This window comes from Chaetodon trifascialis, chromosome 15 (assembly GCF_039877785.1).
Source record: "Chaetodon trifascialis isolate fChaTrf1 chromosome 15, fChaTrf1.hap1, whole genome shotgun sequence".
In the NCBI taxonomy this organism is placed as follows: domain Eukaryota; kingdom Metazoa; phylum Chordata; class Actinopteri; order Chaetodontiformes; family Chaetodontidae; genus Chaetodon; species Chaetodon trifascialis.
The window spans coordinates 13519462-13534841 of NC_092070.1; the positions used below are offsets into that span (position 1 = coordinate 13519462).

General features: G+C 43.5%; 1 protein-coding gene across 2 annotated transcripts in view; it reads right to left on the reverse strand.

Annotated features, from left to right (window-relative positions):
• The window catches only part of septin9a (septin 9a), a 70501-nt gene extending 55282 nt beyond the window's left edge, over positions 1-15219 (reverse strand). The window contains exons 1-2 of one of the 2 annotated variants that reach the window (XM_070981212.1): positions 14918-15219; positions 3999-4061 (exon numbers count right to left, since the gene is read on the reverse strand). In XM_070981212.1, coding sequence (XP_070837313.1) covers positions 3999-4061; positions 14918-14939 — 85 coding nt within the window. In that variant the 5' untranslated portion in view covers positions 14940-15219. Of the gene's footprint in view, positions 1-637; positions 794-3998; positions 4062-14917 lie in introns of those variants that run through there. The other variant, XM_070981214.1, reaches the window with a different exon arrangement.
• Between the last annotated feature and the right edge of the window lie 161 nt (positions 15220-15380).

Here is a 15380-nt window from a genome sequence, read left to right on the forward strand (position 1 = left end):
GTACTGTTCAAACAGAGCTTTTTCCTGTTTTCACACCAAAGAAGAATGGGAGAATGCAGATGGAGAAAAAAAGTGGGAGAAATGTCTAAGAAATAAGAGCTGCTTCTGTGTCACTTCACCACAGAATCAGCCCCTCCAGAGAGATGTTTTTACCAGCAATCTTACTTCCACGCAGTGATCGTGAAAAATGAACATGGGTAAAGACAGGCAGACAGAGACGGGGACTGGAAAAGAGGTGCTGACCTAGCGGCAACCTGTAAGGACAAAAACATTTAACTGGAAACAATGGGACAGAGGGGGTGGAGATGGTGGGCACAAACAAGACACAGAAAAGCCTGCAAGCATAACAAGCACAGAACAGATAAAGATAAATCAAAACAGGTCCGCTAAGCTGCTACACAAACCCTGCAGAGCTCCCAGCTCCGGCTCCAAACCCCAAAGAAAACATGCAGTCAGCAAACAGGACAGAATGAGAGAGTGGAAAATACCATAGAGGGGGAAAATAGAGGCAGGCTCTTACAGAACAGACACTCGATCACAGTGAAAAAGCTGATTGAAGGACCTTTAGCTGCACTTTGTTCTCCATTCAGAAGCGTGAACTCATCTGGGCTGACAGTTTCCGGAGAGTTTGTCTTACCTGAGAATTTGTCCCCCTCCATAACCAGATCACTCCCTCCACAGCCACATGTAGTGTCTGCTCTTTGACTCCACTCTCTCTCTCCCTCTCTCTCTCTCTCTCTCTCTCTGTCTGTCTTTTTTTGGACTTCCCTTTCTCTCGTCCCTCTCTCCCTCCCTCTGTTTCTCTTCCTCCTCTCCTTACTCTCTCTTTCCTTTTGGGCTCTCTGCTCTCCCTCCCTCTCCCCCGGTTTGATTCCTTCAGTGTGTCTTGCTAATGAATTCAGAATTACGACATCCCCATGTGCTGATCATATGTTGCATTCGCCGCTCTCTCTTTCTCGCTCTTACCCGCTCTTTCCTCTGATGAGACCAAAAGACTGAAGCAGCATTGTGTCTTGAAAATAGAAACCATTAGCTCTGCCATGTGACACGAACAGGCTCCTTACAGACTAAAATAACCGGCTGGACTTGCAAACTCTTCTGTCAGCTAACTTAAAAATGTTCCTTGTGTGTGTGTGTGTGTGTGTGTGTGTGTGTGTGTGTGTGTGTGTGTGCAGTGGCCCTTATTCATTTGATACCAACAGCAATCTTGTCAAGCTGGAGCGAAGGACATTCCACAAACTACTTCTAGACTTCCTCGCGATGAATCGCTCTGCCTTTGCAAGCGTGTGGAAGGATGACAGCCTGTTGAAATAATACTGACATGCAAAAATAATACAGGACGGAAGCGAGGAGGGGGGAACGCTATGAAAACAAATTTCCCAAAAATGTTTTCAAGGGTTAAAGCAGGAGAGGCAAAATGACAGCAAGAGCGCATATTGGAGACAGAGAAAGAAAGGGGACAAGTGGGTGTGCGTCTCCATGTTCAGGAAACTCAGATGACCTCTGGCCCTCGGCACGCCCCTCATGCTGCGCCAGGGGTCAGAGGTCACATGGCAAGCGTCTGAGCACTGATAGAGAGATCAAACACACTCAGACATGTCAGACTGACATCTTGTGCAACACTCATCGCTCCAGTGACCTCACGTATTGCATGGTGACCTCTGCGTTCCACGTGTTTGCACATTGTGTTTATATATCTGTCTCTGGTCATATCTTTATTAATTCAATAATTAAAGCCAGCTGCCTCATTTTGAAGCGTTTGGTGATAAAATAAGGAAAATGTGTACACTGGCGGCCCCTGATGGTCAAAATATGAAACTCTGATGGCCTGCAAGTTGCTATAAATAAACAGTTTACATTTAAGCATAAAATCTTGCTTATTGTGGATGAATGATAAATTAAAAAAAAAAAAAAAATCAAATCTTTAGCCATATTAGATGAGGTGAAAGGAAAATGTAAGTCTAGCTTGCTGAGTCCTGAAGTACAGTACCGTACAGTATCCTTAGTACATTAAATGTACTAACAGTAATAAATTTAATATTCATTGGTCACTGTTTGACAGAATAACCTTAAAAACGAGGTTGAATTGTCAGATTGATTGTGATCAGCACTAATACTGCGTGTGTCCAATGCAGCGGGATCTGCTGACTGCCACATGGGAATTTACTGCACATAGACAAACAATAGGGACAGTGTTGGATAGACCTGTCTGTGTTTATTTGTGTGTGTGTGTGTGTGTGTGTGTGTGTGTGTGTGTGTGTGTGTGTGTGTGTGTGTGTGTGTGTGTGTGTGTGTGTAAGTGTGTATGAGTTGAGGTTACAGTAAAGCATTCTTCCAAACACCCGCCTGCCGGCTCGTAAATCTGCCCCATTGGCAGATGTTTTGTGTGAGGGCATCTCCCTCCAAATGCCAATGAGCACGCGCGCAAAAACACACACACACACACACACACACACACACACACACACACACACACACACACACACACACGCACACACACACACACACACGCCCTGTGGCAACTGCATCAATGTCAGGGAGGTCTGTATGTACATCCTGTATGTGTGTCCACTGCATATATGCCTCTGCGTATGTATGTGTGTGTGTGTGTGTGTGTGTGTGTGTGTGTGTGTGTGTGTGTGTGTGTGTGTGTGTGCGTGTGTATGTGTGTGTGTGTGTGTGTGTGTGTGTGTGTGTGTGTGTGTGTGTGTGTGTGTGAATGTATACTGAAGAAGTTTACATTGACACACACACACAACCAAATATTCTACCCAGATACTCATTTGTTTGGACATAAACAAACACACTCAACCACCACGCTCAGTCAGAATGTGTTTGTTGTCTCGCTGCCTGTCGGCTGTCTGTGGGATGAATATACATCCTGGGGCCTGTTCCAAAAGATACATCTGTGAGTCCTGTAGTCCTCCTCAATGCTCATGCGTGTTAGCGGGAGGTGAAAAAATGAACACCAAAGGAAATGTGTTGCAAGTCACAGTCTACAAGACATAGCTTGTAGACATTCTACAAGCTAGCTATGTGTACAAACCTAGTGTGTGTGTGCGTGTGTGTGTGTATGCGTTTAAATCCCCCTCCTCTCTTCTGTTTCCCTCCTCTCTATGTGCTGATGCTGCAGAAGATGCCTCAGTGGTGAGCCACAGCTTCAGCCTGCATACCAATACCATGTATTAGCGTACGTGCACGCACACACGCACACACCCTTGCATGAGGACGCACAAACACGAAACGGCACAAATGACACAACTGTCAGGTTTCATCTATTTGTTGCATGGCTTGAAATTGCACATTAAAACCCCCCGAATCATCAGCAAATACAGAAAATTAAATTTTAGAAAGAACTGCAAAAATATTTGTTCAGTTAATATCGCAAAGCTGCTTTCACTGCTTCTTCTTGGTTTGTTTCTTAGGGTGTGGGTAGACGCAGCGTCGGTGCAAAATGGGAGTAGGATGCAAAAATAAAATCTTAAAAACAAAAAGTAGCAAATGAAGCAGTTGAGAAATACCCTGATACTCTGCAGTGACAGAGAAATTGCAGCTGCTCTTTTAATTAAATCATCTATTTAAATGACATGATTACAAAGACGCGAACGTCTTCTGGTCTTTGTGGGACACTGTCGTCTTTTTTACTGCGTCTGTAGTCTGCTGTTTACCTGTTATCAGCTGCAGTCTGGGGAGAAAACAGTACCTGCTCGGCCCTCAGTGTTACCACATCCCTTCTGCTGAATGTCAATGACCGTGACTTACGTAACACTTAACAGAAACAGTGAGTGATTAAGCGGAAGCTGGGAAAGGGGGCGTAGACTTTGACAGTAACCGAGTCTGAATGGACGACAGACACGTAGACATGAATCTGTCAGTGGCCTGTCTTTCAGATAAATGTATGCTTGTACTACTACAAAAAAAGGAACTGAATGTAGCATGGAAGGATGAATGGATAAATGTATGTACAGATGAAAATGACAGGGGTGCAGTCTACTTACTGGGACTGGTGATGCCAGATCCCTCTCTTTCTGGTCTCCTCACCCGAGCGCTGGCTGATCTTCCTGTAAATGGACACAAGGATGGAAAGACAAATGAGTTAAGTCAACAGAAACTGTACTGCAACCCGCAGATGTACCACTGCGCTTCATCAACAAGAGGTTCAGCATTAGAAAATGGTTACTGCACAAGGTCTGAAACACAATTTCCGATAAATACTTCACCTTCCTCAGTCCTATGATGGTTACTTTTAGAAATAATAACGCTTACAGAGGAAAAGCCTGAGTGCCACGTTTGGTTTCTGACTGTTCCAAAGGTTAGCTTTTTAGCTCATGTTCTGGATGGGAGCATCAGCCAAATCTTAACAATGCAGCAAAACATGTATAAGCACAAAGCGGAAACTCCACATTCTCCTCGAGGCCAAATCATCTACAGTTGTCAAGTGGAAAAACAAAGTCAACTGATGTTTGAAAGATGGCTATTATTGTTTGACCACAGAGAAACTGACATTTGGCTATTGGAGGAAAGCCGGACATCTTTTTTTTTGTCTCAGTTTCATTTGTGGTTTGTTTTTAGTTTTATAATAGTGCGGATGATGTGGAAATAACTCAGACCAAACTTGCATGTGGAACAAAATGCATGAAGTAGCATAGTAACAAAACGGACTAAAAAAGTGCCAGAGCAACGTACAGGATTAATGATCAAAGCCACTACTTTTAAATAACTGTCAAACAAATTTGTCAAAGTGAAAAGGCAGAGAAAAAGCAAGTAAATCAATATACTGACTGTAATTTCCAATAAAAGCAAAGACGAATCTGATCTCTGCGGGGAAAAACGTTGTAAGCCAAGTTTATCTTCTAGTATTGATTTCATCTTTTTGAAGGAGTGACAATTGTAGGGAACAATTAAGGATGAGAGGCAGATACGGAAAGGTCGAAATCCTCATTCATGCCCATCGAGCAGCCCCCAGCACCAACAGCCAGGGCCAACATGACGCTGGCTGGTTTAAGAATCACAGGAATGCCACTTCCTCTTGGCCGACTGTCTGGTCCCTGACACTAGTGGTATGCTCAGAGTAATCTCTCATTGATCGGCTCGTGTGTGTGTGTGTGTGTGTGTGTGTGTGTGTGTGTGTGTGCTTGCTCAGTTCTGCTGAATCACCAGCCATTGAATGAGGCAGGGAATGAGCCAGCACAGGGACACAAGTGTTTGTGTCTGTTCAGACGGGTGATTCAGCTCCATTAGAAAAACGGTGACGTCTATTTTCTGAAAAGTATACGAGTAAATGGTACATGTGACACACAAAAATCACAAAATTGTGTTATTCTTGATGTTTTCTGTTTGTATTTTTAGCCACAGAGTTGGCATGGAGATCTACAGACGGGCTGTCGGATGGTGAGTTGGTTGGGCTTTCCATCACTTTGTTCCAGACTGAAATATCTCTTCAGTAATTGGATGGATTGCTCTAAAATTTCAGGGTCCACAGACAATGAATCCTAATGACTTTGGTGATCCCCTGACTTTTCCCTCTCCAACAGAGGATTCACATTTCTGGTTTTGAGTGAAATGCCGCCCATTTGGATGAACTGTCAATTACGCTGATGATCCTCTTAACTTTTTATCTACTAAAAGCAGGTACAAATTTTAATAAGGCCAATACCTGCAAAGCTAATGACATTCCAATCAGGCTCATTTGTACTTTGTGTTAAATGCTAATTAGCAAATGTTAGACAAAGCGACTCAGCTTCTCAGAGCTGCTAGTAGACATTAAATAATTAGTCAACCTCATGTTAGCTCAGACTGTGAACAGAAAGTTGTCATTTCATTATAAAGTATGTTTCATGGAAGAAAAAAGTAGTTAAAAAGACCAAATATAGTAACCTTTACTTAACTGATAAGCTATTTATTAATAACAATGCTTGGTGTAGGGAATAGCTTGATAAAACCGTGAAGCTTAACCATTCCTGGAACAGGTGATGGCACGATAACCAGATGCTACACCTCTCTTACGTCAACCACGTACTAGTTCTTCTGTTCTTTCCACTTGCCCAATCCTCCATTCCTCTCCTGCATCAACCCAGTCAGGGCTGTTCACATGAGGTAAGTTCATCCGGTGGTGGGTGAGTCAGTCATCCCATCCTGTTTTTAAGTTCTTAGAAATACTTCCTACCGCAAATCAGTGTGCAACATGACATTCATTTTCTGCCAATAATGCCAGCAAACATAGTGGTTTTCTGCCTGTGTTTGTACTGGTTTCAACACAAAGACAGCTGGTTCGTACGTGCCACTGTATGACTGGAAAGCGTGACTAAAGCATCTGTGTGTGTGTGTGTGTGTGTGTGTGTGTGTGTGTGTGTGTGTGTGTGAGAGAGAGAGAGAGAGAGAGAGAGAGAGAGAGAGAGAGAGAGAGAGGGAGAAACAGAGTGTGAGAGTTTGAAGTTGGTCACCCTTTGAGGGATGAAAGCTAATAAAAGAAACTACTGTAAATGTGGTGATGATGAAATGTGCAGTGTTTCCTTCCCTTTGCTTTTCTACAGAAAATCCTTCAGTACCTCAGCGTGACCGTCTCGCTCTCCCTTCACAGACTGAGATCAGTATCCTACTATTTCAGCTCCACGAGAGGTGCAGGTGAGACCAAATAAATTAAGTCAAGAATGTCATTTGCTGCATCGTCAGTGTGTCCAGCAGCTGCTGGCATGCTTCATCAGAGCTGCGAGCTGCTTGTCAGACGGTCAAAAGCTTCTGAACTCAATCTGCTCAAACTTCTTCTCTCAGAGAAGAAACGGCTGATCAGTCATGTGAGTTAAATGTTTGCTACATCAGAACTCATTTGAAAAAGGTGTTTCCATCTCCCGTCGAGTGCGTTAACTCTTTTCTGTAAAAGGCAAAAACCACCTCATCTTTTTGAGAAATTGTGGACGTTTCAACAAATGATGCCTCTTCCGTCAACCTTTCTATTGTGATACTTCATCATACGCTTAAACAAATAGATTGATGGAAAAAAGGCATGATTCCAGGTTAGACAGCAGAGTCGTTGTAATGTGTTACAATCACATTATTCTTCTCTGCGCCGTTTGCTGGAGGGAAGATTGTGAATAAGAGGAGGCAGAGGATGGCTTAAAAATGTAGAGTATTGCATTGAAATGAACTGGTCAGTGTGTACAGGTCCAGATCAGAACAACCTCTCAGCAGCAGCAAACTCTTGACTTCTAGGCAAAATCATTTTTGTGACAGTGACCTTTTACCTCCAAATTCTAATCAGTTCATCCTTGTGTCCAAGTGGATGTTTGTGCCAGAGTTTAAAAAAGTCCCTCCAGGCGTTCCTGAGATACAGCATTCACAAGAGTGGGATGGACAGACAGACAGACAACCTGAACAACCGCTGCCTCTGGCCACGGCTGTCACCAGCACAGAGGCATACAAACATGCCTGTGTCAAACCAGTGGCAAAAGGCCATGTCCTGCTGTGGAACATGGTGAAAATGTCTGAGCTCCTGCAAAACAGTCAACCTGTCTGTGCAGCAAATAACACGGATTTAACTGAAGAGACGTCTGTCAGCATCGCGGAGGACATGTCTAAATGCTGCTCTAGTGTCAGTAACAGAGCGGCTTCTGACTTCAGTGTTGATTCAGAGAGGAAGTATTGAGTCAACCTCTTTTAACTTGCTTTAAGTGGAAATCATTAATCTTCCACAAGCAGTCTGATAGCACCATCGGTCCATTATGTGAGTGTGTACACATCTACTTGTGGCTTAGAGCGTTGAGCATATGGAAAAATGACAGAACAAATAAGACAGAGGCAAGTCTTTCAAGCCTTGAGCCAAAAAGCATGCCTGTACCTATTTACTCTTTTAGCTGAGAGTGCAGCTTGAGAGAGGTGAGGTGAACACACACACACACACACACACACACACACACACACACACACACACACACACACACACACACACACACACACACACACACACATACACTCTTACAACACAAAGTGCTTCACAGAGAGTAAGCAAAGTTTACCATAGCAACAAGGTAATGTGCCACAGAAGCCATAACAACACCGCAAAGTTGTGTTGTTGATATGTGGCATTGAACTGATATAATTCAAAATGGCCAGGAGCTGTGTGGTTTTAAGTGAGAGCAAAGTCCTGGCAGACACAAAGTAAATACACATTAGCCAATCACGGCGAGCTTAAACACAAACTAAAGGAGAGACACCTGATAAGTTTAACTGTACGCTGGCACAAAGGCGTGTGTGTGTGTGTGTCTACATGCAGAATCTGTGGATGTGCTCACCTGCTCAGTCTTGTCTTGGGGCCACACACACACACACACACACATACACACACACACACACACACACACACACACACACACACACACACACACACACACACACACATACATACATATAACAGCTTGAACAGGTTTCATAAAAATCTCCCAACGCTATGATCCATGTCTTTTTTCACCTCAAGGAGATTTGTATCTTCTGAGGTCATATTTGTCTTTTGACACTGCTATGTGTAACAGAGGTCATTGCATGCACATGATAGATGAAAAGAATGAAAACAGTGTTCATGCTAATGAACGGTGCTGCAAGTCACCAGAGTCAATGCATGACTGCGTGTGTATTTACTATAGGCCTCAACTGATTGATGTCAGTTGAACTGCTTTGTGAAGCCGTGTGTGTGTGTGTGTGTGTGTGTGTGTGTGTGTGTGTGTGTGTGTGTGTGTGTGTGTGTGTGTGTGTGTGTGTGTGTGTGTGTGTGTGTGTGACATGACCGGTCAAGTGCATGGCTATGCCTGAACAAACATGTCAACTGATTAGTTATTGGTCTCAGATGACTAGAGAAGGTAAACAGAGGGCAGAGGGTGCAGCACTTTAACATGCTTGAAACACAAGAGCAATCACACACACACACTCATGAATGAAGACCTGCAAACAGACACACATACTAGGGTGGAGTGATACATTAAGTTATCCTTTCTCGATCCCCATAGGAGAAGTTCTCTATATTTAACATGTCCTAAGTATAGGGAGCGGTGGGTTGCCAACTCCAGCTCTAAGCCACTTGGTCAGGGGCACTGACAGGAAAATGTACCTGACATCCATGTTTTTAATCCCAGAGGAACCCACTCAAACACAGAGCACAAAACATACACTGTGATGCATGCTCTGTCTCTTTCACACACGAAACTATCTGAGATTCTTGTGTTTGCAAAAGGAGGCGACGTGTGAGCAGGAGGGCAGAGGAGGTGAAGGATCCTCACCTTTCTCCTTTCTTGTCCTGCCTTTTTACCCTGTCGTCTTGTATTTCCACTTTTCCCTTTAGGGCAAGGTGGTGTTTTGATTTAAGCATTAATCAACTGTGCGCCATTCATTGCTGAAGTGAAGCTACAATGCCGTGATGGACGAGGTGATTTCTTTAAATCCTAATCAATAATAATCGCTGTCATTATATTCTGCCCACGGGTGTAAAGCTATCATCACTAAACACTGCGCTCTGTTAAATCTACTGGGTTTGTTTAAAAAAACATCAGGCTTTGTGAGATTTGTTAAATCAAACAGAGAAAACTGTGTGCTAGCAGGGCTGGGTGATATGACAAAATACTCTGTGAAACCTGTCTGGTTATTTTATCAGTTGATCATTTCTAAGATGAATTTTCTGAAATGTTACTAAATCACAATATATATCAATATTGCAATTTCTATAATACAGCTTAAAATTCTATTTGAAAACTCAAATGTAATAATGAATGTGTGGGTTTTTATGAGATGACAGACAGTGAGATAAGAAGGATGTTCTATACGTTCTGTGTTCCTATGTTTACAGGTCTTTATGTCTTTATTTCTCAACAACTCTGTATTAAAAAGCCACTTTGAGAGATCCAATCAAATCTAAAGGACCCATGTAACTTCACTTGGAAATACATCATATGATGAGACTAAAGATGCTCTAACTATGGACGATTATCATACATCACACTTTTCCTGTTGTGATGTATGTGAAAATGTTATCATTACCAACTCCTCCCTCCTCTTCTCTGCTCGTTGTGTTTTTATGGCCCTCATTACACATGTTAGGGGTATGCTGCAAACACAGCGTTTCACAACTCTGCCTGTGAAATAGCTACGAGTGGGTGGATGGGTGGAGGGAAAGAGAGCGAGCTAGACAACCATTTTTCAAGTTGTTTTTACAGCCCTGATAAGACCTTTACCTGGATGCATTGTTAATGATGAAGGACCGCACCGAGCACACCCACGCACCCACACACCGGCAGACTCATACGCACATGCGGTCACACATACACTCGGGGAAAGACATTGGCCATGACCCTGAACTGCACTCCTCCCAAATGAATAGCTGTTGTTCTGGCGCCAAAGGTATGAACCGGCAACACCTTTTCCTACCTCTGCGCTTTCAACACGAACCTATTCCTCAATCACCGCGCTCACTGAAAACCAACACTGCTTTGCCAAACACACAGCCACTTTTCTGTACTCTTCACAATGCAAACACAAGCCCAAATACATAAAAGTGTTTTAAGCCAGGGTTAGACAGGATACCACAGCAGTCTATAAAACAATACTGGTGCGACAGATAAGGATCAGCCTTCCTTCTTGCGAGGCTGTTAAAACCCACGCAGTCATTTAAATGGTCAATAGGCCTTTATGGGCTGAAACTCCCCCAGGAGACATGTAGTTACTGTATGTCACAGGTGAACAACTTAGAGGGTGAGCTGTATCTATGTGCATGTTCAGGAATCTGAGAGCAATAGAAAGAAAGAGATTTCAGGTTAATCAATGTTTTTAAGCATTTCAGCATCTGCGCTTTTGCAGGATTGTCCATGTTTGCATGAACACATGCTTTTACATATGCATAGGTTTGTTTATGTGCATGAAAACATTACTTTATGGCTGTATCTCTTTTGCAAAACTGAAATTGAAGTATGACTTCAGCCAGTGCTGTTCATTCAAGTCCCACCTCGTCATAATGCCATAAAGAGCGGCTGTCTTGAACGCATCTCTGCTATAAATGAGATCAAGACTTTGTACGCTGCCAGCAGCGAGGCTCAGTGCTACTAAGACCCATTATTGTTCTAATTCAGGAGCTCTATCTCCACGCCAATAGGCTCGCTGACAAATATGAATCACTGACACTTAAACTGGTTGCAATAAAATATTTATTCATGTCACAACAGGACGTGGCTACTCCTGCCAAATGGTGGAGTTGCTATGTCTTGTGTGGGCTTTGTCTCTGTGACCTACAGATTAGTGGTAAAGTCTTTCCCATCAAGTCTATAAATTTATCAGTGAACTTGAATTTAAGGTAAGTTTGAAGTATTTTAATTAATACACTATTTGAAATGCTGAAATACATGTGTGTCTGTGTCTGCACTTCATTATTGTGATATGCATCTAGATTCAGCGCACATGTTCCACCACACACCAGAACCTCTCTGAGCCTGCTATTATCTTTTTACAGGCTCTCTCCTGGCCTCAGGCCTACAGTACAGGCAGTCTGTTGTATCAGTTGACACCCCCAGCAGCAGCAGCAGCAGCAGGAGCAGCAGCAACCAGCATCACAGAGCTGCATTCTTGGCTGCAGATAATAAACACTGAGTGGAGTGGACACTTCAGAGCAGGCTCCACATGGCTGAGAGGGGAGGACCATGCACAGCAGAGACAAGACAAGGACTGTAGGTCTCCTGCAATCGGGGGAACTCCAGATTCCAGGGCATATCTATGACACTGTGTTTAAAAGACTATTGAGTAAAGTGTAGTACAAAGCAGTTAAGTTATTGATAAGTTTCAGCCCTCTACACAACCAGAGTGGTTTGCAATTAATAGGCTTTCTCTAAAGAAAAATGGCCAAAACTGACTAAGCTACGTCCTTTAGTTACTGTTGCTCCACCTGTCAATCTTCATATTCCTCATAAAAAAAATGGTAGACTTAGCTCTTAACCAAATTCTTGGTCATTTCTGAAACAATGGGTCTTTGATTTCAGCCAAGGGAAGACAAAAGCGGTCTTCCAATTCCTAGCCAGCGACTGAAATAACAAATAAAGCTCGCACATTAGCTCAGTGGTTGGAATCTGTGACTTTTTAATTTCCAGATCACTTATTTTAAAGCAAGAACTGTAAATTGGTTTTAAATATGCACTTGATGGCTAATACATGATATTCTGCTAAAAAGACTGGAAAGACCGACGACTAATCAGTTCATGATCTGGGTAAAGGACTTGAAGATAAAGGTACAGCATTCACCTTGTACTACAGTTTAAACCTAGTTAGTCCTTGTATTATAACATGTTATTTCATGCTAACATATCAAAGTTTAGCTGCTTTCCTTAGTTTACATACTCGGACAATGAAGACAGAGGTAAGATTTATGTGTTATTGTTCATATTTTGAAATAGTATGCTTCACTTTATACATCACAGGAGACAAGGCTTTAAAGAAATGTGTTTGGCTGAGGTTAGCAGGACAAAGCTGCTAATGGACGTGCTAATGTTTGTATTCACTCTGTTTAATCCATTCTTTACACTTTTTATTATGTAGTTAAGGTTTCAGGAAAGCTAAAAAACCCAACCATCCTCCAAACTCTTTGCACGCTCTTACTACAGCCCGACTGTATGCACACTGTTTCAGCATGTCCTGAAATCCAAAGCTAGTTATGGTTGCTAAACTGTGATTGGTCAATTCATAAAATTAAAACTTTTAAGAAGAGGAAACAGACACATGTTGAGCATGAAAAACTACACTGAACTCCACCCCTATTTTAGATCATAGAGTACTGTACGTGCATGTCCACATGTTCCAGTAGCTTATTAGTCCATTATTCACAGGCTTCTAGGAAGCCAAATTGAGGGTTAGACCATCCTCGGCATGCTCTGCGAGATGACAGGGCAAATATGTCTCAACACAGTTTATAGCTTGACTTTCAAGTTACCATGTAACAATAGCTCTGGGCTCCGTATCAAAGCTGCGTCGACTCTCCAGTATAAACAGGCTAAAAGCCGTATAACACAGCCCGGAGTGAGGCGTTTGTCACACAGGTAAAAGCAGAATTAGGTGTGTACGAGTGTGTTTTGAGTAGGACATAAAAGCACATACCAAGGGGGGAGTGTAGCCCATTTGGAAAATAATGGCTCTGTGTGTGTGTTGGAGTGGGCTGTTATTCATACAGGTTACTCATTGATCCAGACAACTTGAGGGAGTGGTGTACAAGGCAGGGAATGGCTCCACGAGCAGGGTTCAGCTGCAAGGGGTTGCATGAGTGAACGCAGGCACACACATGTATTCATATAAACAACCCACCCCCCTCTCCAAGCCACCCCCGACAAAGACGACACATACACACATTTGAGTACATAAAAACTCAAACTTCAGATGTGTGTGCGTGTGCCTGTGCAAGGATATTTGCGTGCAAAACACAGGCCGACCTTCTTCTCTCAAAGTCACCGCTCCACATCTCTGGTGCTTGTCTAAACACCCCTGCACATTAGAGAGGAGGGCATTTCACAACACACATCAGACTACACACACACACACACTTTGTTATTAGACTATTCCCCGGGTGAAGCTCTGACAAAGAATGTGACAGCTCCACACATGTCGCACAGCAGAGGGAGAACACACACACAGGAGGAGGAGAGGCGGCATGACCCAACATGCATTGGGCTCTGATGGAAAACCGTCGGACGCTCCATCGCACAAAGACTCAAGGAAGAGGAGCCGGGAAAGTCGGCATTCCGCGGGATATGGTTGTGTACACTGGACTGAGCTGGAGCTTAGAGGGAAAGGGGGGGCGGAGGAGGGCAAGGAGGCTCAGAAGACGATGGAAGTGATAGTAAGCAGTGCTGGAAACAAAGAGGGGGAAGAGGGGAATGAGAGAGGAGGAGTTGGAGGAGAAGAGAGACAAAGGAAGGAAGGGAAGAAGGAGATAAAGGGATGAAGTATCAGTCAGGCCATATACAGCAGTGATGGACTGCTTGAGGGTGACAAGGGAGCCCGAGTGGTTAGTGAGACCATCCTTCACACAAAAAGCTTTGATTCAAGCCTCTAGGCACCAATCCTTTCTCTGCTGAGGTGTCTTGGAGCGAGGCAGCAACATTAGACTGTACCTGCACAATCAGTATTATCACAATACAATAGTCCAGAGGTCTTTGATGAGCGGCAAACTGTCCAATATCCAGTTAACCTCTGTGTCCTATATAAGACTATTTCGCAATAAACCACAATCAGATCCAGACAGTTCCAGAATAAACTGATCCAATAGGTTTGTGCACTGCAGATTTGATGCAGATGCATAAATCAAGTCATCCTTCAGGCTGTTAGAGGGGAGGAGTGAAGGAACTGCACCATAAAACTGTCAATCAAAAGAGATTAACAAGGTAACTGTCTCATGATTGGAGTAAAAAAGTATACTTATACCAACTACAAATTCATCCTTGTTTTCTGCGGTGCGTTTTAACCGTCTGCTTTGTTGTGTTCTTCAGAGCCTGAAACAAACCCACACTTTGCCTGACGACTCTCGTGCTCGTGCCACCTATCTGTCATGATGTCACGTGTGTGACGCGACAGTCAACACATCATCTGGCATTTGGAGAAATGTTTTACAACTACAGATCCATGTGTGGGCCTTTTTTTTTTTTTTTTTTTTTGAAAGGCCACGTTCAAAAGACGCACTTTGAAATGCTCACACCTGTGGAGGAGCAGTGATAGACGTTAATGCTGTTAAACATTTACCCGAAATGATGTTAACCCGTTCTCTCGCTTGTTTCCAGCTCTCTCACACTAACCAGTGCTTTACAAGTTGGAGCCTTTTCCTATAATCAGGCTACAAGCACAGCCTGATGATATCTTACACAAAAACACTCGTTCAACCTTCGTCCCTTTATTTAAAAGCAGCACTTACCTGTATATGAAGATTTCCTCATGATTGTAGATGTTTCCCCTCTTAGTCGTTAAGTGGTTTCACAGCTGATAGAGTTGATGGGTCGCTCCGGTTTCTCTGTGGGTGCCAATGGGACGTTTGCATCCGCAACTTTTCCAGGTTGTTTCTCTTTGTGCGCTCCTCCTTCTCTCTCTGCGCCTCTTTCCACTTCCACTCCTGGACGCTCAGCTTTCCAAACGCACCTGGTCGCAGGTAAATTCACCACTTATTAAACCCGCCTTAATTTCCACCGCGAGACACTTGGGGAGACAGTCTGTTGGGAATGGATAAAATCACACCTGAGCTCCTGACGCACGCCCAGTCCAGGAGCGGGAGTGGTTAAGTGTACAGTAACTGTGGGGGGCTTTCACATGCGAGAGCTCTGAGGTGGAATAAAAGCATTTTTAAAGAATGTTTGATGGGGGCTTGTGGTTTAAAGGGGGCT